We start from the raw sequence: 25,820 nt of genomic DNA on the forward strand, positions 1-25,820 counted from the left end.
ATCACCTTTCTCTAAACATCTCTTACCCACCTACTCGTTACTCTCTGTACATTCCTCTCTGTGCATGGAGACATTCACTTTTTCTCTTTAAAAACATTTTAAATTTATGTCTTTTAAATTTTGGTTGATTCTCCCAGCCCCCCTCCCGTCTCATCTCCCGATTCTCCTATTCCCCACTGTACCCTTTCGGCCTCAGGGTTCTATTTTGTTCCACTTTTTCTATTGTTTCCTCCACTCCCTTACCCCCTAGAATTGCCCCCACACCCATTTCTAGTTTCCTGGCCTTTACCCGTGTTTACTGCTGCCCAGGAACACTGGTTTAGCAATGAGAAATTAAGATCTACATATGAGGAAGAACAAACAGTATTCGTCTCTCTGGGCATGTGTTATCTTACTTAATATAATGTTTCCCAGTTCCACCTCTTTTCCTGAACTTTTCATCATTTTGTTTAAGTTAGTTGATTCTGAATTAAAGGAATCACCTGAATTTAGTACTTACTATTGAATGCTATAATCACTAAAATTTGTCAAGTGAAAATTGATAATATTCAAGGGTCCACCAAGGTCTTCTTGCAGAAATGTTGAGACTTAGGGCATACATAATTGTTAGGAGCCAATTTCCTCCTAGGATCATTGCAGGAACCATCACCCTGGGGAGTCTGCAGAGAACCCCACACCCCTAATTGTGTTAAGGAATCGTTCTATTCACAGAGCCTACCCCACACCCAAATTGGCTGTTAATGGAGAGCTATCTGTTAGCGGAACCCACCCCACATTCCAAACTATCTAGAGAACTAGGTGTGTCAACTTGTGACTTCCTGGCCTACAGTGACCTGACCGAAGGTAATCTCCTGGCTACATGACCAAAGTGAACCATGTGACCAACGTGAACCACGCGGCAAGAGCCCAGGCCCCTGTGCCCACCCCCCAACTCATTACCCTATATAAGCTGTACCCCATCTCTAATAAACGGAGGCTTTGACAAGAATCTCGTTTAGCCTCCTTCTTGTCTCCTAGCTCATATCTTACAGATAGTGCCTCTCCGGGACCCTGGAATAACTGACTGCAGGGTGGGTTACAACCCCTAGACTGAGTAGCCCACCCAAAAGCGTTTTACACATAATAATGTTTATTAAACCGTGAGTACCCTTGCCTTTCTTTAGCATACCTGGCCATAGTTATAGCTGTCTTTATTCTTCCTGGCTGCATTTTCTCCCAGTTCATTCTTTCTTCTTCTACTCTCTTCACCTAGACTTCACATCTCCCATGAACCCTTATCGTGTCCCAAACAAAATACAATGACTCCAGAGAATCTTGGGCTCTATACTACTGACATTTGTGGGTAGATAATACTTTGCTGTAGGAGACTTCGCTGTGCTACATTCATATATATTCATATATATGCCATTGGCTTCCACTCAATAGATTCCAATAAATACCTACAGGAATTTCCAGATGCCTTATATTGGGATCAGAAATCATCCTTAGTTAAGAATCATGACAACAGTTGAATGATCAATGTACATACTTGGTACATACACATACATGCAGGCACTCATCCATGGACCTGAAAAGAAAACGAACTTCAAACAGAAGTTCCTTCCTAAGCTCTGCCTTTTTTTCTGGGCTAAGATAAATGAATTCTAACTTGCAAACTGGTTTTGGCTTATACCTAAAAAAATCTGTTTCCTCTTCACTTCATGATTTGGGGTTTAAATGGACAGTAATTCTGAAAAGAGAGAAAAATAGAGCTATCTTATGGCAGATGGCCTCCGGAAGCATTGTTTATCAAATAAAGTCTAATTTATTTATAAATTCCAGCTTATTTGCCAATCTGAAGAAGACAGGAACCTACCCGTCTATTTGGCAGTTAGAAATTACACCAGAAGCCATTAGCGTGAAAGGGCTTTTGCATTTTGGCATCCCAGCTGTGTGTGCTGGAACTTGCAGCTGATTATAAACAGCCGGCACATTCTCGCAGGGCCCACGCTGCTTTGTTAGGTTAATGCAAGGTGTCATTGGTGAGCCCCATGCTTTGCTGGCAGTTGCAGCTTTGGAAAAGGAAAACATGAAAGCAAGGAAACAGAGACATGTGAACTGCAGGAGGTGCCATGTGTCTCGCTAATGTGGCATCTTGGGCACATGCACATCTTTGAGGGTTTGGTTTTTGTTTTGTTTTCCTGACTTAAAAAACAAAAAACAGTTAACTAAACCCCATCTAGAATCTTGGCTGCCAGGAATCTGTCAAGTTGCTCTAACTTATCGATGTTTGTTCAATCTCCCTCTCATACATAATAAAATTCATTAGAAAGTATTTAAGACATTTTGGCATCCTGTTTCCTATAGTTGATTCTCCTACATCACCACCTCCACTGAGGCAGTTCAGATATCCCGCTGTTACAGTTTCTGGGGTAGGAAACAAAAGCTAGTATTAAACATCAGGTAGTTTTGTCATGTTTTACATGAAAAAGAGTGGCACCAACATCCGTGTATTTTATCTGCACTGTGGGAAAACACAGAAGTTAGCACACAGCTCAAGGGCACCTGGCACTGTTCTCTGAACTTTTGTTAAAACAATAGATTTTCTCCAGTGTAATTCCTGATACCAACTGTTAGCTACCAGCTCCAGCCTATAAAAGCTGACAAATTTTCCTTTAAAATGTTGATATAACTCATCCTAGAGTGAGTCACTGCTTCATTATCTTAGTGTCACCTTAAGTGACACTAAGTCGCTTTCAGTCACAGCCAGATGTGACTGAATATTCGGGAATAGTAGAACATTGTGAGACATAAACACATGAACAAAACCACCAAGGCCACCCCTGCCCCTGAGTCTGAAGATAAAAGCGCTGCCTTGGCTGAGGGTGTGGATCTCAAAAGGGAAAGACTGCTACTCAGCCCATGAATTTCAAGGTTTTCTCTAGACTGTAGTCATTATTGTTCTTATAAAAAAATAGCACACTGGAATTTTTTGAGTAGAGAGAAACAGACACTTAAGCCCAAGTGAGCTAAATGAGGGCTTGCACAGCCACAGCACTGAATGACAATGGCCAGCAAAGGGCTGTATACACATGGTGGTCCCGGGGATTGTATCTCCCGGTGTCACTGGTGCCACACCATCATGTATGTGCACTCTGTGGTCGCCTCACAATTAAATGCATTTCTCACAGCATGTCCTTATTCTGTGACCAAGTCAACATTTAAGTCTCCTGTCATATGGAGACATAAAATTGCCTACAGAGATTTTATTTGGAGAAGTTGTTGGAAAGTTATGACTTCCATACAGCCCTCCTAGCATGGAAGGGTCAATGATTTCTAAGATGCAGGCACAGCTGGAGAGAATTGTAAAATGGTGAATAAGCAGATGTGGGCAGCACAAGAAGGCCAGAGAGCAGGAAAGAGACCGCGCTTCCGAAGTACAGTGGGCTGAAGATAGCTGAAAGTTCTCCTCGTGAGGAAGATAAGAGCCTGAAGAGTGACCTATCAGGTTCCACGCAGCTGACAAACAAGGGAGAAGCCCATTACATGCATAGAACTTTGGGTCAGCACTATGGCAAGCAGAATATCTCTTCTCTGGGTTCAGAAACCACCTGGGACCAGAATAGTCTCTACTCCAGGGATAAAATTGTTAGAAAAAGAGAAAACCAGAAATATAAGCAGGAAATGGAGAACGAACCCTAATTGACTGATATGTAAAACCCACTTGATCTAGTGTTGTGCTTATGAGACCCAATACGTACTTTCTTTGATAAACTAGCCTGAGTTGAGATTTCTGTACTATTATATATGTAAGATATGTGTAACTAAAAACACTTCACTTTTTATCATATGTTTTCCAAATTATCTGAGAGAATGTCTACAATCTAGATGTGCACTAGACTACAACAGTATAAAATCAGGAAAATGCATAATAATCAGAATAACGACGTCATGGGGCTCTTTATGGATTAAGCCAATCTCTGGATAATATGTGGACTCTAAAGTGCTCATACAGTGAGAGAGGAAACTCGACTGTCTGCAAAAAAAAACAAACAAACAAACAAGTAGAAGCAATTACAAGTTACCTGGTAATGAACTCTCTGTGACCCAGAAGAAACAGACTGCAAGTCCTAATGAAAAAAAATGAGGGGGAAAAATCCATATCTTATAGTTAGCTTGAACAGCTATTCCACACTCCCACCAACTCAACTCCCAATTCAATGTCACCATGCTTATCTGAAAAGTTTCTTATCAAGGTTGGCCCACGAAGTTCATGCCAGAAACAATAAAAGCATACTAACTTGGGTAATGAGAAGACGGATCGTTTTGTGTTATAACTTAGGGTATTCATTGGTTAGTGATGGCCAACTGATAGTTTTGTCAGCATAAATGGGACACTGGCTTCATTTGTATCTAAACTCTCTGGCTTACAGAGAAATCTTCATGGGCAACCTTAAAGGCCTAGAATTTATCTTGTACCGAATATACTTTACCACATACTTACAAGACGCTTGGCAAGCAGGACTTTTCATAAACCTCAGCCAGGAAAAAAGCAAGCACTGGCCACGTCCACGTCATCGCGAAGTGCAAGTTGACAGATGTGAAAGGAAATGGGCTTTGGCCAGCAGATTCTGAAGCCAGACTCCCTTTGACAAAGTTTTATAGCTAAGTCGTCGCCACTGCCACAAGCCTTGGGCCTCCTTGCTAACGAGCATGGATGCTCTGTGCAGATGCAGCAGTCCTGGGCACCTCTGTCCTCACATCTGCCTCCCCAAGGGTTTGCCACCTGGCTCTGTGCCCAAGCCACCTTTAAAACTTCTCTTTACTTATAGAGATCAGTTTTTGTTGTCTTCCTCCTAAACCTGCTTTTAGTTGAATATTAATGTGATAAGCATGCCAATATCTTGATTAAGCTGGGTTTTTTTTTTCACCAAAGCCAACAAATTAGCCATGCATTTTGCCACTGTGGAGTAAAGCTGCATTACTGTAGTATTAATTTTTTTAATGAAGAGATGTAATATCGGTTATGAGTCACTTTTGAAGATTTTATTTTATTTGTGTTTATGTGTATGTGTTTGTATGTGCATGTATGTGCGTGGTTGAGAAAGGATATCAGATCTCTTATATCTGACGCTATTAAGTGGTTAAGAGCCATTCAACATGGATGCTGGGATCTGAACATGGTCCTTTGGAAGAGCAGCAAATGTTTTGTAACAGCTACCCAGTCTATAAATTCTCCCTCTGTTTTTTTTTTTAACTAAGGTTTAATGTATAACATTTCACAATAAAATTGTAAAATAGAGCATTATTTTAAAAACTGAGATACTACAGGTTCTTTAAATTTAGATTAGGACACAAACTGTATGCTAAAAAGTTCACAGATGTTTTATTTAAGTAGTTACCCACACTAAAAATCGCTAAACAAAGACACAACTACAAATCTATTGATTTTCTCATTCACACTGGTATTTAAATTTCGGAATTTATCCCAAAATACCTTTTGGTTCCTAATTATATCTATACCCTTAAGAATTATAAGGATAAAATTAATTTTTATAGCCATCAGTGTGCGCTTCCTACCCAAATCCATTTCTAGTGAGATATAATAAAATGTACAAAGATAAGTGGCCACAAGTAACAGGATTTAAAAACTACACACCAGCTTTATTTATAATTCATTTATGCTCATTTGGTCATTATGTGCAGAACGGAACAGGGTTACAGCTCTAGGAAAACCCTTCAAATCACCTATAGGTTTCATTTCAATCAGGGCCATTTGAAGAAAGGAACTGTACTGTGAACAGGAGTTTTTCATCTGGAAGCCATGATGGAGAGAAATGTTTAAGCTTCCACCACTCCTGGGATGGAGAGAGCTACCTGTCCCCACCTGTTATACTCACATATACACATCTGTAATTGCAATGATGAGTTTGGGTCTCTTGACTTTCCTGGCTCAGGTCAAACTCATGAGAAGATCATATATGAAATTGTCCCTTTCCTGTTTTTCAGTGACAAGATCGCATTAAGGGAAAATTTACAGGTCCGAAAAATGTCCATTTGGTTCTGATATATGTCCATGAATAAGAAGTTACTCTTTCCCGTGGAAGAAGTTTCATTAAAAAAACAAAATCCTGCTGTCTCTGACAGAAGTCTATGCTGAACACAAAACTTTAAGTAGCCTCAAAACTCTAGGTTCTTTCATTATTTATTAGTTCTTTTGAAATTCTGAATAGCTAAAAACACACAGCTATGTAACCTGGCAAGTAGGTAGAATTTCCAGGCTATAGTGTAGACATGGGGCACACCAGGGCATCAGCACCTATAGCTAACCCAGTAGGTCCTCTTCTATAGCAACCGGCAGAGGAAACCAACTGTAGAGTTGGGAGCGTGGATGCTTAAAGAACAGGCCACAAATGCCATTTCCTCTTCTTATGCATCAGTTTAAATATACATACACACATATATGCACATATGTATATAGCTGGTAATTTCTTATTCAAGGGAACAGCTAAAGAGAATAGATAATAAAATAAATCAACTCACCTCCTGTAGGCGGTCTATGTACATACGGCAGGTCTCCAAATCACAGTCTCCACGAACAACGAGAATACCCAGAGGGATGGCTGAGGGAGAAGGAAAAAAGAAAATCGAAAATAACATATCTGGTCTTTAGACGGACTTAAACATGTTTCTCAAGGGTAAAAAGAAATCTTACAAACGTTATGGGAATCTAGATACAACCATGAAAGAAGCAAGTGTATGCTCTATAAAGCTCCTTGGGGGCCTCAGGGAGCTTCTTCTTACCAGCAGGTGTCATAGATTTACCTTGTTTAACTCATGTTGTCCCTGCCAACGGGCTTTTTCCTCTGTGACCCTGATATGAAGTATAATATCTAATATCGCTATGATAATAGGAGTGCAGAAATGGGCAGCTTCTCACTGCCAGCCGATAACCAAAAGCCACATTTGCAGTGGGCAGCATGAAGACATAGCCTGGGAAAGCAATCATTCAGCACTCTGGACACTCTCCCTTACCCCTCCTGAACACACTAGCCTCGTCTTTTGGCACATTGCAATAGCTTGCTATTTCTATAACTGAAGCTGTTCAACTACTGCTGCTGCCTGGTGGGTGACAGCAGAATTAAAAATCTAAAACTGAAGGAGGAAGGAGAGGTGCAGGGAATAAGCAGGAGGACATAGGAAGACAGGATTTTTGAAAATAAGTAGTTATAAACCAAAGTCTTTAAACTAAATTTAATCCATGAAAGACTTGAAAAGAATGAGCACCACAGTCATCATCAACAAATGAAATTACGAAGATGAGTTTTTATATAACAGGATAATATACATTTAAACATAAAAATGTCTTGAATAACTCTCAAAGTAGTAAAGGAATAAATAAATAAATAAATAGTAACTATGACATAATTTATACTTAGGGTATTCTCTGATTCACATGAAGCCTCTTTGATCTTTTATCTGGAGAAACAGGGATGATACCAAGAAAAATAAGTAGCCCCTTTCCAACATTATTCCCTGGACTGATTTCCACTAGGGAGAACAGATCAATACCTCTTCTTCTTTCCTGCAGGTTCATCAAGTCCTGCATATATCAATCTTTGGAGCATCCATCACCTTGCTCGACTATGTGAGCCTGTGGGTGAGTATGAATTCTCTCACATCAAGGATGAAGCTTTTTCATCTTTTCTCTCCATGCATGGTCAAGAAATGGTGAGTACTCAGAACACGTGTGTAAAAAGAAAGATGATGAGTTAGCATTCACTCAAACGTGAACGAGAAAAGTGTACCTTTACAACACACATCATTTTTATGGGGTAGACAAAAGTAGAAGCAAAGAAATAGAGAACACACGTAGAGTTTCAACTCACTGTTGGTTATTCTTCTCGAAGCTAAGCAGAAGGTGAAGCTACCTCTGCATGCCAACTGTTTGGGCAAATAACCTCAGATGACTACAGCTTCCTTTTTTGGACAATAAAGAGAAGCATTAAGGACCTGGAGGGTGGCACCCAGGCATTGTGGAAGGGAGTGGAAAGGAAGAGGAGTAAGTACCTCTTTAAGGCACTCGCTAAGGGGATCCGCCAGGCAGAGTGAGTAGTAACACCAGCACTGCACAGGCTGAGTCATAAATTACAGCCCAGCCTGGGCTACATAATGAGACCCGGCGTGAGCCACAGAGTGAGACACTACTTTAAAACAAGCAAGCAATCAAACGACAAAAGAAGGAAAGTGCCGTCAGCTATACTATCAGATACATTTGATTATGGTGACCCACCAAGCTAAGAGCTAAATGATATTTTAATAGTTGAAGAAGGTCAAGGAAAGCTAAAAGTTTTGGCCTAGCTATAGAAGTAAGTCAAAAGTTGTGGAAAGTGAATATAGCTATAATTCAGTCAGTTTACATGAAATCTTACTAATATACAGAATACTTCCTCTTAATTTCAAATGTGGAGAAGTAAAATTCAATCAATAATTATCTATCTTCTTAAATTTGGAGATAGAAATTAAGAATATTCTTTCCGATACCTCTCATCTCCTTCAATTATCCATACCTGGAGTTATTCTTGTCTGAATATAAACAAACTAATGTACCCGAACTACAGGCATTTTAAACTAGACTAAGACATGGCTGAGAATCCAGCAGGAACAACCAGACAGGCTTTTTTCCAAGACGTGAAGCTCATTTCCACTGCAGGTCTAACCGGTGGCTTTTGCCTACTCCTGAAGTAGGTGACCGAAAGTAACTGCATTTGACTAAGGAATACTTAGCTGTTGGAGAAGAAGAAAGATAACCTCTCTCGCCACTTCACTGCATGGTTGCACTCAACAGTCACGTGCACTCTCAGACAGTGGTAGTCAGCACGCAAGTATCCACAGCCATTCACCCATGGCCTCTACTCCCCACACTGTTTTGGACTTGAGAACTGCTCTGCTTAGCTCTTTGCTCTTGCTATCACATTACTGGATCCCCTATAGCCTTGATTTGAAAACTGCTGTGTTTAGAAAAGGTGTTTGCAGAATTTTGTAAAGATGAAACGTCATGCCCTATTTAAAACTGAATCACTGAACCATCACCGTTGGTTCCCTTTCACTGCCTTCTGGGCACCTTCCCTGAGAAAATGGTGTCATTACACTACAAGGGTCAGCTAGTGTCAGGAGCGTCATGGTTATAGCTCTGTTTAGTTTCAAAGTCCTTTCCACTCTTTCTAAAAATGGGGAAACAAAATAACTGTACCGTAAAAATGTCACAGTAACCTTGATTCAGGACTTATCTGGTAAGAAAAAAACCAGAAAATTGCGGGAAATTGACACCTTTCTTTTGTATTATTGATAACCTGCTGCCAAACTTCATGACAAAGTTTGTTCCATTTTAGTTAAGAATAGTAGAAAGAATGTTTCTACCCTGAGCCTTAGTGTCCCTGCAACTGCCTTGATTGTCTTCTGGTCCTTTTAGAGACTCTGTCTACTAATGGGATATATATTCGTTAAAATTTGCAGCTTCAGACTAAGAAAAAAAAAACACTGCCTTCTTGAGTAAAATGACAGATTCAGCACACTTACTTCTTTTTCTCAAAAATGTTACTGAATTATAGTAGAATTTCATTTTTTTTAAATGAAAAAGGATACAGTATTAGCAAGGAGAATATGGAAATGAGAAATGGACCAAAAGTTGGTGACTGAGTCAGAGTGCATCAGAGTCTATCCCTGAAAGTGTACAGCAGATGCAGAACATTGGAAATGTGCAGGAATATGCAAGGGTGGGATCCCAGGCATATCCTGCATCCTCCCCGGCAGGAGACAGAATGCACCTGTAAATTTAAACAGGACTTCTTGCTGAACACAATCAGGAATTGAAGATTTCTCATAAGTAGCTGGTTCTAATCCAATCAACCCATGATCTTTAGATTCTAAATAAAGTGTTGATAAGTTACCGTGACTTAATTATGGGAAACTTCCCTGATGAAAGAATTTTTAATCTTTTGCATATTTCCATGCATTTAGCTATATCCTCTGAGTTTAATTCTTATTTTCATCTTGCTGTATTTCATCTTCAATTAGTTTTCATTATGTAAATAAAATCTCCTAACATTTTTTTTAAATCAAAGAAAATGAAAAGCACAGTAGAAAACAGAAAGAATGTCAATTTTTGCCGGAAACCCATATCAGAGAGGTAAACAGCATATACAACAACCAAACTTCTCCCACCTCCTGGGCATTTGACACTTTCCATGATTGCCTTTGGCTTTATCTGAAGCTATTTGAAATGAAAGAAACACACATGAATGCTTTGGGCCTCCAAATTTCAGCATCTTATAAAAAGATTCTCTCAGTATCAAGAGACCCTAAAGCATTACATCATAATGAAACCCCAGTGCAAGCACCGACACATCTAAAACACTCTCAGCTCCAAGAAGTTTAGAATTCTCTCGGAAAAGGGGAGGGGAAGGAGAGGGAGGAGAGGGAAGAGCAGGAGAAGGACAGGAAGAGAAGGAAAGAGGAAATAAACAAAGCAACACATTTTATACCACAGAATCCTCCGTGGGTTTACTTTAACCACCACCATGAACATGAGAAACTGGGGAGAATAGGGCAGCTGAAGGCAGAGTGCTTTGTGTTGGGTAACTAGATCCCTGTACCCCTCTTGCTAGGCACAGAAGATGGGGAATAACTGGCAATTTGCAGACTACAATGACCTAGAACTTCATTCCCTCATGGGGCTTGCCAAAATCCGGCATCAAGGAATCTAAGTCTTGGCATAAGGAAAGACTCCTTTGAAATCTGACAAACCCATGGGGTAATATGTTAACATGGCAGCAGGCCCACCCCCAACATCTGTTAAGGTCCAAGGCAAGAACGCTACACTTGAATTTCATGTTCCTCCACAGGCACAGCATTAACACAAAGTTCCAAAACTGTGAGAGTAGGTGTCACTTTCCTACTTTGTAAATAGACCTTTGCTGATCCCTAATGGAGGTGTCAGAATCAGAACTCTAGAAATCTATGGCATACTGAAACAAAGTACAGTGCCTGTGACCCAAAGCTAGAGACTCCTCTTTCCACCCAGAACACTAAGACCCTGAATTTGCGGACAAACTAGACCACACCTCAGAACTCTCCAAAGTCCATGCAAACAGTTCCCTACAACAGGGCTTGGCTGCATCCACACTATGTACTGTCTCTTCAGGACTGTATTAGAGGAAAAGGCCTGTAAACATCCAAAGAACAGACTTAGGGCTACCAAGTGAGACTGTAAAGCCTAGTCAAGAACAGCAATAAGATGTGAAGCCGTTCCCTCAGCACTGACCTACTCCAGGAAGCAGGGCTTAGCTGGGAAGGGCCACGGCAGGGCGTGCTGAAGCTGGGCTCTCCTCACATGAACCTAATGGCAGCACTGACTTGGAGTCCTCATGCATCAGGTTACCTCTTCACGTAAAGAAGCTTGAAGTCCAAAAACTTTACCAAGAACCTCAGCACTCTTGGTCAGCTAAACTTCTCTCACTCACATGTTTAAAATATATTTATTTGATTTTAATGATGTATAGTATTGCATGTCTTTGCATGAGTATGTATACATGAATATGAGTAGTGCTTACAGAGGTAAACGGAGGTCATTGGATGTTCTGGAGGTAAAGTTGCAGGCTATTTACGGTATATACTGGGAACCAAACCCAGAACCTCCAAAAGAGTGGTAAGTTTTCTTCACCACTGAGCCATCTCTCCAGCCTGTCTCTCACTTTTAACAATGAGCAGAAATGTAAAAGATGATCAGAAAACTGGGACATCCACCTAATACAAAAGCTGGAGAGTGAAATAAATGATGAAATAAAATGCAAAGTCTAAAAAAAGAAAAAGCTCTGAAAATATTACCTTTTAATAAAATTGCAAAGTTTTCAGAAAATGAATCCATCCGTGAAATCAGAGTATGATTTGATAATGTTAGAAGAAGAGGAAGAGTTTGAGAGGACAGGACCTCACACAGAAAATAACCAGACACACCAAATACTTGGAAAATGAAAATTTTATGGAATAAATACAGATCTCAGTCAAAAGGCCAAGAGGCAAAGTTGAGAAAAAAGTTAAGCAAAATATATGTATATGGAAAACATGACAGGAAAGTAAAAGACTTCCATCCAATGTGGGAGTCTAAAGAACATGAGAAAAAAAGGAAATTGTCAGAAAATAAAACATTGCTTTCCAAACTGAAAGGCTCTACCAAGCATCCAGCACAGCGATATAATGGATACACTCCACTGAGAAACGTAAGAGCATCGGGGACATATGTTTACACCTACAGACAGATGCTATGCTCTGTCATGACCAGGGAAGCTTCTCCTTGCCTTCTACAGTGGGGAAAGAGGAGAATCGCGGCTAGACAAGGTCCCTAGAACAAATGATGGTTGAGATCTCAACCCTAACATCTCCCCTGAGGCTCAGGGAAGATCACCAAGGAGGGAGCAGAAATAAATAAGTAGAAAGAGGGAAAGGGCTGTCAAATGTGGTCTCCAGGGCCTGACCCAAAGATTGCAGTCTTACAATAATCTTACAAACCCTCTGGGGTTGCCTATACTGGGCCTTCACAAACTGAGCCTATCAATAGCAATTACAGACAGCAAGGGACTCATGTGGCTCTATCACTCCCTGCTGAACCATTAGCTACTTACAGATTCTGGAAATGGATAGCCATTATCAATTCTGTACCTACTGGAGAGCCCAATGGGATCCAAGGGATAGTTGTACATCCACTGGAGATGGGCTCTGAGATTAAAAGCCTTTTGCTACTTCAGTTTACTTTCTCCATTTTGTACTTGATTGGAATGGGAGCTCTGCTCCCTGCTCTTGCCATGCCTGTCACTTGTCTTATGCTTCTCTACCACAGTGTCTATCCCTTGGGAACCATAAGCCAAAATCAACTCTGTCCCTTAGGTCTCCTTGGCCGTGGTGTTCATCACAGCTACAGAAAGCAACTGTCTTACTTTGATTTCTATTGCTGTGATAAACACCAAGACCAAACTCAAGTTGGAGAAAGGGTTTGTTTCCCCCAGAAGACTATAGTTCATCATCAAGGGACGTCAGAGCAGGAGCTCAAGGCCGGAATTTGGAGGCAAGAAACAGAACCATGGAGGGATGCTTCTGCTTGATTTGTTCACCATGGCTTACTCGGTGGGCTTTCTTATACAACCCAGGACCACTTGCCCAGGGATGACACTACCCTATCACACATCAATCATTAATCAAGAAAATGTCCTATACACTTTCCTATAGGCAATCTGACTGAGGCATTTTCTCAACTGAGGCTTCTTTTTTCATTTAACTCTAGCTTATGTGAAATTCTGGGGGGAAAAAAAAGACAGTAACTGTCTTAGTTAGAGTTTCTATTGCTGTGAAGAGATACCATGACCATGGCAACAATGAAAAACATCTAATTGGGGCTGGCTTACAGTTTCCGAGGTTTAGTCCATTATCATCATGATGAGAAGCATGGGGGCATGCAGGTAGACATGGGTGCTGGAGAAGGAGCTGAGAGTTCTACATCTTTATCTACAGGCAGCAGAAGGAGACTGTGTATGGCACTGGACATAGCTTGAGCTTAGGAGACCTCAAAGCCCACGCCCACAGTGACTAACACTTCCTCCAATAACATCTCTGAATAGTGCCACTCCCTATAGGCCAAGCATTCAAACACATGAGTCTATGGGGGCCATAACTATTCAAACCACCACAGCAACTAATACAATAATTTTAAAGCAAGAACACTAAGGGTAAAGATTGTATTACTTCAAGAGAGGAAACATCAGCCCATATACACAAGATCGGTATTAGAATGTTTTTACTTTTCAGAAGTAAATATTAGAAGGGGAAGTGATAAAGCAGCAGCTGGCAAAGGTCTGTCTAACTGCTGACACCATAATAGGGCAGAGCCACCTACAGAGTTCAAGCTCAAGGACAGAGCAATCTGGTCACAAACTAAAATGAAAACAACTCATAATTTTCAAGTTAATTTGTGACAGTGTTGGGCTACATTTTTATAGTTGTCCTTGGCCGCATGCCCATGTCATATGTTGGACAAACTTGTAAGACTTTGCTGCACAATCTACACCATTAAACAAGTCCAAGCATGAACGAAAACAAATGCCCTTTAGTGAGAAGCCTCTGGATTATTCACCCCAATAAAAGTTGAATCTTGTTACTGAATACAAATATGCCTGAGATGGAAGAAATGAGAACTCCCGGGTCTGCCATTGGCCATGCCAGAGGAGCAGTGGGTGGCAACTGAAGTTCCAGGTGTCAGCCTACCGGAAGGAAACTCTGTTTAGGCAAGGACACAGGGCTGCAGACCCAGGAATATTTTTGGCCTCTGCTGTGCCTTTACATGTTTGCTGCAGCTCTCTTTCTCTGGTATCTAGCATGGTGTGAGTGGACGTGGGGAGATTTCCACCACCTGTAAGATAGATTGTTTATCTCTTGGGAACATCCTGTTCTACCAGGTATTTTTACCTATGGAATGCCAAGAAGAAGACCTCTCGATAAGCTGTACTGTATAAATTGATAATATTAATAATAGCCTATACAGAGTTTGGATGAATAAAAATAAATACACAGCAAGGGCCCATGAGTTTCACCTAAGGAGCTGCATAGACTGTAGCTCAAGTTAATAACTGAGTCCCAGTAGCCCAGCTAGTTTAAATTCTTTTAACCTTATTGTTGAGAGATGTTCACAGGTTTCAGAGTGCATCATAGCTTAAACAAAGCTTTGAAAATAAAGTTAGACTAAGATGTTTTTGTTAAATGGCAATCTAAAGTTTTAGAGAGGCACATAGCTAAATGTGGAACTCTCTAACGTCAGGGAACAAGAACAAAGCAGTCCAATTTTCATTGGCTGATATACCCTCCTTGCTAGGATTGGTTGATGACCAAAGAGGATGATTAATCCCTTATGTCCATTTTTGCCCTCAATCTCCTGATATCAAAAAAACCATTGATGAGTGGGGACATAGCCTAAAGATTAAATGTGGAACTACTGATTCTTTTTCATATATAAAACTTTAGGTTTGTGATTCCTTTAAGATCCCTTATAAGATTACTTTTCAAGGTAAGTAATAAAGTAATTAATTGGTCCTTTCTTTGTAAAAAAAAAAAATTTCTCCGCAAAATGTAGCCTACCAGTAAAAAACCTGACAAGAACACCTTGTTTGCCCACATATTAATCTACAAGTTGCTTGAGTATGAATGTACGTGGGTTTTTGGGATAGTTTTCCACCTGTATATATTAAATGTTTAATCATGGAAGGGATATGGAAAACATGCTGTTCTTCACTGTTTGTTTTTCATCCCTTGTAATCATTCACTTGAAAAACAGAACATAACCACATTGTAATTCCTGAAAAACTTTGTTGAGCAGATAAGCTGTAGAAAAAAAAGTATACAGTAGAGAAAGAACAGAAAAAGAACATGAGAGAATACAGAATAGAAAAGGAAGCCATCAAGAGAGTGTGTGAGTGTTACCTTTCCTAAACCCTCCTCAGATAGAAAACTCTAGTTTATGCCGACTCCGTGGATTCCTCTCAAAGTCCTGCTGTACTGCTGGAGGTTTCCCCCTACCTACCCCTCCCCCACATTGGAGATAAAGTTCAAAGGATGTGAGCAAAAGGGACCCCCCACCCCACGTGCAGGCTATAAGATCCCAGGACAAGAGAGTCCAGAGATAGATGTGCACAAAATGGTCATCATTACGATTGTCATATCCCTCACAGAGCTAGCTTTCAAACCAGTGGTAGGAGGTGGGAAAGCCTAAACCAGCTAAGTGTGTGTGTGTGTGTGTGTGTGTGTGTGTGTGTGTGTGTGTGTGTGTGTGTGTGTGAATATACACATTAAATAACAACACTAGTATTTCCAGATGTGCTCCTCCTTAACCCACTCCTGAGAACAAGAGTTAGATGACAATCAATCAGAATAATTGCCAACTTCCTCTTCCTAACAGAGTTCCCATTTACTAGAAGAAGCCATCCTAGCACCTGCCAGATGCTTCCCAGAACTTAGTTATCATGGTGGCCCCCTAGATCCTCTCAGAATGGACATTATGTGCTCTTTGGAAGGCGAAGCCGGACAGTGGCCAGAGATTCTTTGCAGCAGTCTCAGAAGCTTTCTTCCAAAATTGCCATCAATGTCTGTTCATTTATTGTTTTTCTCTACAGAGAGGATTCAATTTGCTGGTCTAGTCATTATCTGACTTAGGGATGTACATGTCTAGAAAATGGTATTTCAAAACCCAGCACAACAGTTATTCTGACATAAAAGGCAGGAGGGAGTACATGCTCTGCAAAAACAAACAAACAAACAAACAAAAACAGTATGTCACAGATACATTACTACTTCAGTACTAATCTTGAAAGCTCTCCACTTTACATACATAGTGCTATGGTACATTCTGTCTACAAGTTAAATTGAGTTAAGGGATGCCCATGTACGTGGTAACGCTGTTTTCTGGCTGTGAGAGTGCCCAGAAGAGATGAACAGTGTATCAATTGACTAAACGAGATTCACTTTTACCAGTGTGATGGGTATCATCTAGTCTTTGGAGTGCCAAAAGACAACAAAAGAGCATCCTCTCCTCACCTCTCCTCTCCTCTCCCCTCTTCGATTCTCCTCTTTTCACCGTCTCTAAACTGGGATGTCCCTCTTCTATGGCCACCTGATGCCACAGCTCTTAAGTTCCCTAGTCTTTGGACTGCAGACTCCTGGAGCAACATCTACTCCCATACCAGCTCCCGGGCTGGCACCTTCAAGCTGTGGTCCACCACTGCTCCTGTGTGTCTCATGTCTCCAAAGAGTGGCTGACTACACCACGGGCTTTCTGTCACTGGCTTACAGATGATGCTGTGTGGGACTTGCCCCCTATAACTGCACAGCTAGTCCCATTTCCTAATAAATCCCTCATAGAGCTACGTTCCCTGATGGCTCTGTTTCTCCCAAGGCTCCTCATTAATACCCACATATGTGAGGACTTGGAGAGAAGTCAGTCATGTGCAAACCAGCGAAAGAGCCTCCGGGCAATGGTGGAGCTTTGGCAAATTCAGGTCTAGAAACTGGAGAGAAACTGTGCAGAAACTGGTGATCCTCGCTCTGAGGAAATTATAATACCAATTACATACTTCTAGTCAAATGAGCCCTGCTCTACCCCCCTCTCAGACTCCATCCCAAACTCCATTAACCCCTTTCCATGTTGACACTTATTTAAATCTCTCATAATCTGGAATGTGATTATGTTAGTGAGCTGAGAAATGCATCACCCGTTTCACGAGTGTGTGCGCTATATTTTATGTTTGGAATAAAATGCCAACAGGTCATACTAATTAATTTTTTCTTCTATATTTGAGGTTAGGACTATTTGAACTCATTATTCAAATTTATGTCAAATGGTGCATATATTAGCACTAGTTCTTTTTGGTAAATTCGAATCTTGCAGCAACCAATCGACAAGAATACTCTTTTATCAACAAGAAACTTCTAACTTCTCCAGGCACAAAAATCAAACATGTCACGTATGATTTCTAAAATGTCCATCTCCCCACAAATGCCAAACAGGGCCAGGAAATAGAAGTAGCCTCAACATCTGCCAAAGGGGTTAAATTGCTCAAACAAGTGAAAACCAAAGTTGGTAAAGGTTATAATGGGAAGTGCTTGGAGGCTTAAGGAAACTTGAAAACTATTTTTTGAAGATCAAGAGATACAATGCAAAAACAATCAAATAATTTTGTCAAGTTTTTTAAATAATTTTTTTTATTGTAGAGTTATAAAATCCCTTGTCCATGTGCTGCCCTTTCCCAGGGTCTTTGAATATATTGTTTTTCTGGTGTAATTGAGCCCTGAGAAAGCCTATGAGAATTTACAACAGATGGAAACCTACACTTATTGCTTATGTAAGCTTTGTGAGTCCCTGGATGCTGGGCTAAGCAAGGCACATGCCTCCACCCAGTCATAGTGCTAAGAGCCCAAGTCTACCTGATCAAAGGGAGGAAAAGCAAGGTATCTGGCATCATTCATGAGTAAGTCATTCTCCTGGTTAGCAAGGCCAACCAGGCCAGAACAGAATTTTTATGAACATGCACTCTGGAAGCATGACATACTGTGTGCTATATTAAAGGTACGTTCTCTATAATCATGTTATAAGGGTTTTGATATATATCGTGACAGGATACCATTTGCATGAGTCTTGGGGTGGATAGTACAAAACTGAATTAATAAGATGCTAACAGGAAAGACTATATGCTAGGAGAAGGAGGGACAGGAAATACAGAGAGGAGGGAGGAGGAAGAGCAAAGGAAAGGAAAAGATGGCAAAGAAGAGGCAGAAGGGAAAAATAACTTTGATTAATGTAAAAATATCTGTTTTGTTATTTTCTTGGCTACAATGCTGAGAAGCGAAAACCATTATGGTCAGAGTGATTAGGTCACATGCCCTCAATGGTGCAACTCCCAAACGAGCAAGGTGGTGCTCATACCATGTGCCTTTGATTCCTAGTGGCCACCCATATGTAGGAGCCGTATGTTCACCAAGGCGTAATTACAGAAGTAATATATAAATATAAGGAAAACAAGCTTTGACAGACAGACTCTCATCAATTCCAATACTGAGCTCAGGAGGGTGAAGGCGGAAATGAGAGGCAGAGTGGACAGGACAAGAATAGGCCCAGTCTGTCACCCAGTAAGCCTTCCAGGAAAAGCCATGAGTATGCAGCAGGGCCAAGCACAAGTCTAAGGCTGCCTGCCCATGGGAGCAGGACCAGGGGCTACAAAGGCTACAAGCAAAGTCGCATGTTTCTGAGTAAACATACTCCGCACATAGAGTCCTTTACGAAGCTGCCTGATTTCCAACAGACCACATGAATGAAGCTTGCTAGGCAGAGCTAACCCTCCTCAAAATTCAGCATTGAGGGACCTTAAGTGAGTGTGGCTGACTTTATTAGAGAGATGCAGTTGCTACCGATTTTGAAGGCCACAGATGCAGTAAAAGTGCAAGGACTTTAATCAAATTTGTGTTGGGCAATCACACAAGCTGGTGTGCTGTTAAAACCCTTGCATTTGAATTCTGAACAGGAACTGAAAAGCCGATTGAGAGTTAAGATATTCTAAACAGGAAGGAAATCCCGCACTCTCCTTGAAGTGCGGAAAGTAGAATAGTTCAGGTAGACAAGATATTCAAAGTGTTTTCCAGAGATTTTTTTTTTGAATGATCATTTACTAACCATTTGTTTATAACTGTTCTCTGTTTGACAGCAGTGCTGTGGTAGGTTTCACATACCATTTTGATGATGAATTATCACTGGCAAATAGCTATACTAAGAAAACAGTAATAATTATAGACCCAGTGAACTTAGCTTGCCTTTCATTCTTCCGCACAGCGTGACAGTCCAGTGTTATGAACGAGGCCATGATGCCCACCTCCACATTCCCATGAAGATCAAGTAGTGTCTGCAAAGCACTAGAGATAGCAAACCCACACTGTGTTCTCCTTTCAGACTTCCGAGAGGCTTTTCTCCTAATTCGATTCTCAGCATATACTGGGACTAATTTCACCAGGGCACACGTGAGACCTTTGATAACAGATAATGGGCGGCACCAAAGTTCATCTAAACTAAATGAGAGAATGCAGCAGATCTATAAGGACAGGGGGACCTGCAGCTGAAAGCCCCGCGATCTAAGCAATGGCCCTCAGGAACAGGGCAAGAAAGAGCTGCCTCTGACACCCAGCCTCCACGAAACTGATAATGGGACTAAGAAAATGGAAGAAACCGACAGCTGTTAATTCATTCCTCACAAGGTGCTGTGCTATGTTCAACAAGGTGTCAGTGTAGAAATAAAGGTATTAGCATGTTTGAAATAAAAACAGGATTTAATTATCTGACCCTTCTGCTAGTACTGATATACCGCTTGTAAAACAAAATTGCAGCTAGGTGGGGCCATTTATTTATGAAGAGCACAAACAAGAATCTTCAGAGGATCCTGGGAAGAACATGTGACTCCTTAGGGAAAGCCTTCTTGGAAAATTGCACAGCGTTTACCTTCTAAGTATGCAAACAAAGACTGTGGAGGCCACCCAGGCTTTTCAAAAGGTTGTCACTGTGATGGGTGATTCTAGTTGTCAACAGGAGGTGATCTAGACTCAGCAGGGAAGAGAATCTCAATGACACACTGTCTAGATCAGGTTGGACTGTGGGGTACGTCTGTGGGGGACTGTCATGCATATGCTAATTGAAGTAGGAAAACCCAGGGTAAGAGGGAGTAGCACATTTGCTGGAGCTGGACTGTGCAAGAGAAATCAAACTGAGTGTGAGCATTCACACACTTGGTCTCTCTCTGCTCATGACTGTGCACGCTATATGACTGGCTGTCTGAAGTTCCAGCCAATGTGACTTCCCCAGAATAACCGACTGCAACCTGGGACTGTAAACTAAATTAAAACAAAACTTCTTCTCTCTTAAATTGCATTTGTCAGGGTTATTTTATCAAGGCAAAGGCAAGTAAAACTAAGACATCAGTTTCTAAAGAGACTAATAAATATAATCATGGAGATAAAGGGTCATAAACTAGAAAACATTGAAAAACAGAGTAAACTATCAAAAGACAGATACTAAACATAGAATCAAGGTGCTTCCTGTGAGTACAGAACTTGACATTTCCTGAAGGACCAAATTTAGACTTACTGGCAAACAACAGGGTTTCTGTCAAGTATTTCCTACCTTTCTAAGAACTAATATGCAACAACAAGAAAAAAAACTATCCCTATACCTTTGAAATTAGAAATTAACACAAAAGAAAAGCTGGGCGAGCTTGAACTGGCAGTGATACTTTAGACACAATGCCAAAATTGTGGTATGTAAAAAAAAAATATAACTGCATCAATATGAAGACAGCTCTATGGAGACATGGTTAGAAAATAAACAGAGAAGGCATCAGCTGGGATCAAGGCTCTGCCAAGCACATACCTGACAAAGGAAGAGCACCTGCAAAGCACAGACCCCTTAACATTCAACAAGAAGTGGTGCATTTTTCTCATTAATCTGTATCAATAAAAAATCGGAGAAGCGGTGGAACAGCCACCAGTGACTTCCCACCTCTTCTTTTCCTTCCTCCAAACTGGCCTAGAACTGTCTAAGCCCCACCTCACTCCTTTCTCAGTCCTCCAAAACCTCTATGGTTAATTTTGGTCAGCTAGTAGCTAGCTCTGTCCTTGGATTAAAAAAAAATGTATTGTCACAATGCAATTGAAATATCACACAACAAATAAGAACAACTTTTAAAATGATTCCTTTCTTGTTCCTGGGCTCCACAGATACTCACGCCACCTTAGACACAGTAGGCATAAATTTGAATCTAGGACCTGCAGAGGAGAGAGAACGTGTAGTCTTTGTCTTTCTGATCCTGGATTGCCTCACCAGAAAGATATTTTCCAGTTCTATCCATTGTCTTGAAGATTTCATATTTTTCCTTAGAGCTGGAAAGAATGTCACTGCATATGAGCCGTGTTTTGGTTATCCATCCATCCACTAGTTGATGGACTGAGCAACTGGTCCAAGTGCTGAAAATAAGTGACCATTGGGCATTCATCAATAAACAGACCATCTAAGTCACCGGTGGCAGTTTGATCAAAGCTGACCTCCAAAGGGAGTGGCACTATTAGGAGGTGTGGCCTTGTTGGAGGCAGTGTGTTCTTGTTGGAGGAAGTGTGTCACTGTGGAGGCAGGTTCATATATGCTCAAGCCCCTCCCAGTGCAAGAGACAACTTCCTGTTGCCTGTGAGTCAAGATGTGAGGACTCTCAGCTGCTGCTCCAGCACCATGCCTGCCTGCCACCATGTCAGAGCATGATGATAATGGACTAAAACTCTGCAACCACAAGCCACCCAATGAAATGTTTTTTTGTAAGAGTTACCATGGTCGTGATGTCTCTTCACAGCAATAGAAACCCTAAGACATCATCTGACCCATGGATCATGGAATGTCAAGGAGAGGAAGCGGAAAGATGTCAGGAGTCTGAGGATGCAGAGAAATGCTATGAAACATTGCTTTTTAGATACAGCGTGGCCTTGCAATCATGAACACACAGCGGCGGTCATTGCCTACACAAGACCGAGTCCCCAACATTCCATGGGTGGGAGTGAGGTTCATGAAACTCCTCCCCTCCCTGAGGAGCTTTACCATATTTTATATGTTTTAGCATATAAAGTTAAATATAGTCTTAGCATTCATTCCAGCATCATCTCTTTGCAATGAGCAAAAGGTTCTGTCCACATAAAAATGTACACATGGATGTCTATAGCATCATTTAGAAAATAACTTCCAAAATGTGGATGCAGCCATGATGTTCCTCAGTAGGGCAAACAGATAAACCAATACCTGTATGTCCGTACAGTGGAATGAATTTTTAATACATGCTGATAAGTGACAGACATTAATCTGAAAGACTGGCTACTATATGGTTCTAATCATGTAATATTTTGTTAACAAGAAAAATTATGGAAGATGGGGAATGGGAATGAAGGCTATAAAATACTGTATTATAGGCACAATCTGCCCATGGTACTCACGTAGATATGACTGCTTGTATAAAGTCAAAACTAAACCTCTAAGCATTCTGCAACAGATGTGGAAAGGGCTGATAGGACCCCCCAAGCCCCACCCAGCAGTGTTAGGGGCTGCTGGATGAGAAGAAATCAGTAATGTAGCCACTGTTGAATTACCAATTCTGCAATAAGTGGCTCCACATCCAAGCTTACATGGGCGGCCTGAATTAAGCCCAAATAGGCCACAAAGCAAAAATAAGAGACAAAACAAAAATACATAAGCATGGGGGTGTTGGTTAGAGAAAGGAGACTTGTGGAATGGGTGAAGGATAAGGTAGGAGAAAAATGTGACCAGAATGTGCTATATGTACATGGATGAAGTGATCAGAAAATAAATTATAGAACTATCTAAAAGAAGTTTGGGTGGCGTGTCTAGTGGTAGACATATGGCGAGAAGAAAGACACATATGATAGAGCCCAGCATCCTTTTAGAGGGACACACATGACATGGGAGCAGACTCATGCCTTGATCCATTCAGAAACACGCAGTGCACAAAAGCAGTTTCTGGGCACCACAGGTAGATGTTAGTAACAGGGGTAGGAGTGGAGATTTGAGGAGGAGCCCATATAAAGGAGGGGTTCTAAAAAAAAACTCTACTTTCCACTTAAATTTCACATAAGCTTAAATTTGCTTTCAAAAGCATCTCCTAGCTTTTTAAACATGAGAAACGCTCTGAGTTTGCTGTGGGCAGGCACTTGGCTGATGAGAGATAACTGGGGGATAAATGTGTTCCCTTCTTACTCCACCGCAGCATTAACACTTATCACGAAGTCAAAGGGGCGATGGGAATTAGGGACTGAATATGGAAGCCAAGAAAGAAAGGCAGGGATGGAGGAAGGGCAGAAAGCCCTAAGAGAGGCTAGGAGGAGACATGCGGAATCCTTTTACTTCATCTCATTAACTTGAAATGTGACAAGATTTCCAGAGGGTGAATTTTTACCTGACATCTGATAATAATGAGACAGAATCAATTGGTGCTATTTCAGTTTTCCCTAACCTTGAGCCACGGGTACATTTTCCTCCAAACTGATTTCATTAGCAGCCCATTGCTGACCTGGAACTAGCAAGGACCGCTAATAAGCAGATTAACATACAAAAGGGAACCAGACACTCTGTGAACAGTGTGCCTTGTCTTGCCCGGCTACATCTGGGGTCTGTGAAAGATTCCACAACCTCTGGGTTGTATGATTAAACTTTGAATTCTGCAGTTTAAGCTAAAGCAGGCCCTGCCTATAGTTAATTTAAAATGCCAGTTATAAGATAAGAGCAAGCTGTGTAGTTCTCACTGGACTTTGTTAGAGGGTTAGTTTTCTCAGGCATCTTTTCTGGAAACAAGCTGGCTCTCCACAAATCTAGGCTTCAAATTATGCTGAATTCTGCTTTGCTTTTTATCCCAATACCCGAGAGGGTATCTCTGTGAACATAAAACCTGCATTTCTAAATCTCCATAAATTTTTTTGACATTTGCAATTTTTAGTAGCAACTTCTGGATTTCCTTTCCTTTTAATATGGCAAACACATTCTATACAGAAGGGACTGCGCAGAGGTATTTTCAGGTCCATAAGTCAGACAGTGGATCAGAACACTTCAGGCTTAAAGCACTTTCTGATACCAGGGGCAGCTATAATATATGCCAGGAGTTGGGTATTTAGTATTGAGTAAGGTACAATGCCTGGCTTGAAGATATCAGTGAATTTGGGGAAGAGGTGTGTATATCAAACATCCTCCTATTGACAGCTTTGTGATGAGATTTCTGTGGACAAATACTGAAGTACGTTTAGTATTCTGAGAAGCTAATTTCTTAGGACCAGACAAACTTTCACAATGAATGCTCCCTCTAGTGACAAACATGAGATTTTCAGTAAGGAGAATAGGAATTTTAGACAAAGAAACTGTGGTCCTGGCCATCCCTGACCTTGTGAGACAGCAAGGCCTGGGAAGGAGTCTATACGGTCAGGAATCGGGATGGTCAGCCTGCACAGAAAACTGCAGTGACAGATGAGTTCAAAGACTCACTGTTTGTCTTAGTTAGGGCTTCTATGGCTGTGCAGAAACAATATGACCGAAAAGCTATTTGAGTAGGAAAGGGTTTCTTAAGTTTATACTTCCACATTGCCTGTTCATCACCAAAGGAAGTCAGGATAGGAACTCAAACAGGGCAGGAAGCTGGGGGCAGGAGCTGATGCAGAGGCCACGGAAGGGGTGCTGCTTAACGGTTTGTTCTCCATGGCTTCTCAACCTGCTTTCTTATAGAACCCACAGCTGCCAGCCATGGAGAGGCACAGCCTATCATGGGTTAGGCCCTCCCTGATCAGTCACTAAATGAGAAAAATGCCCTACAGACTTGCCTACAGCCCGATCTTATTCAGGCCTTGGTACCGAGGGGCTAATCAGCCCATGCCATGCGGCAGATTTAGCTTTTGCTCATACATACAAAAAGGTTTGTGGGCCAGCTGCATGCTACCTGATGTCAGCATTTGGGGCAGGGTGGGGGGCAGGTAAATGTGATGCTTGTTGCTTCCTCCACCATGTTGAAAAGCCCAGTCGGGCTGAACCAATAGCCAAAGCAGCCACTTTGGTCCTAGACACGCCGCTTACCAGTTTAAAACAGTGTTCAAAAAATGATTACAGATGCACACTAAAGGCAGATTCAGACAACACAACAAAGCAAAACAAAAACCTCTAAACAGGTCACAGTATGTTCAAAAAACATATGTAGGCTTGGGAGAGAGAGGAAAAAGAATATAGACAGTTATAAAAAGAAATAAATAGTTCTAAAAAGTAAAACAATGTCTTTGAAGAAATAATAAAAATAATATAAAAGAAAAAGGCCACATAAAGATGGAAAATACTTAGGGAGACTGGATCCTGTATTGTGTTGATTTTGAATTTTTGATGGCTGATGGACAAGAGATAGTGGCTGAGAGGCATGGGATTGAAAGATAATAAAATATACTAACTTAAATGTTTTTAAAAATGCCTTAGCTTTAAAACACAAGTCAAAAAATATAACTGCAAAATGGAACTTTTTCCAAGATACAATGCTTTGGAGAAGCAGTTTTGCTTTTGCTTCCACAGGAAGCAAGAGGTATGGATTCGTTTCAGGTTAAGATGGACCAGTTTTGATCAAGAGAGAACCCCGGAAACTTAACAGGTGCTATCTATCAACAAAGGTTGTCGCTGGCCCTCCCAGGAGTTGGCC

General features: G+C 41.1%; 1 protein-coding gene across 3 annotated transcripts in view; it reads right to left on the reverse strand.

The window, feature by feature from the left end:
- Dgki (diacylglycerol kinase iota) overlaps positions 1-25,820 on the reverse strand; it is a 446,406-nt gene that overhangs the window by 87,501 nt on the left and 333,085 nt on the right. For all 3 annotated transcript variants that reach the window (XM_005365831.2, XM_026788536.1, XM_026788537.1), the window contains 2 exons: positions 6,523-6,602; positions 4,065-4,109 (listed from right to left, as the gene is read on the reverse strand). In XM_005365831.2, coding sequence (XP_005365888.1) covers positions 4,065-4,109; positions 6,523-6,602 — 125 coding nt within the window. The remainder of the gene's footprint in view (positions 1-4,064; positions 4,110-6,522; positions 6,603-25,820) is intronic.

Source organism: Microtus ochrogaster, unplaced genomic scaffold (genome assembly GCF_000317375.1).
Source record: "Microtus ochrogaster isolate Prairie Vole_2 unplaced genomic scaffold, MicOch1.0 UNK4, whole genome shotgun sequence".
Taxonomy (NCBI): Eukaryota; Metazoa; Chordata; class Mammalia; order Rodentia; family Cricetidae; genus Microtus; species Microtus ochrogaster.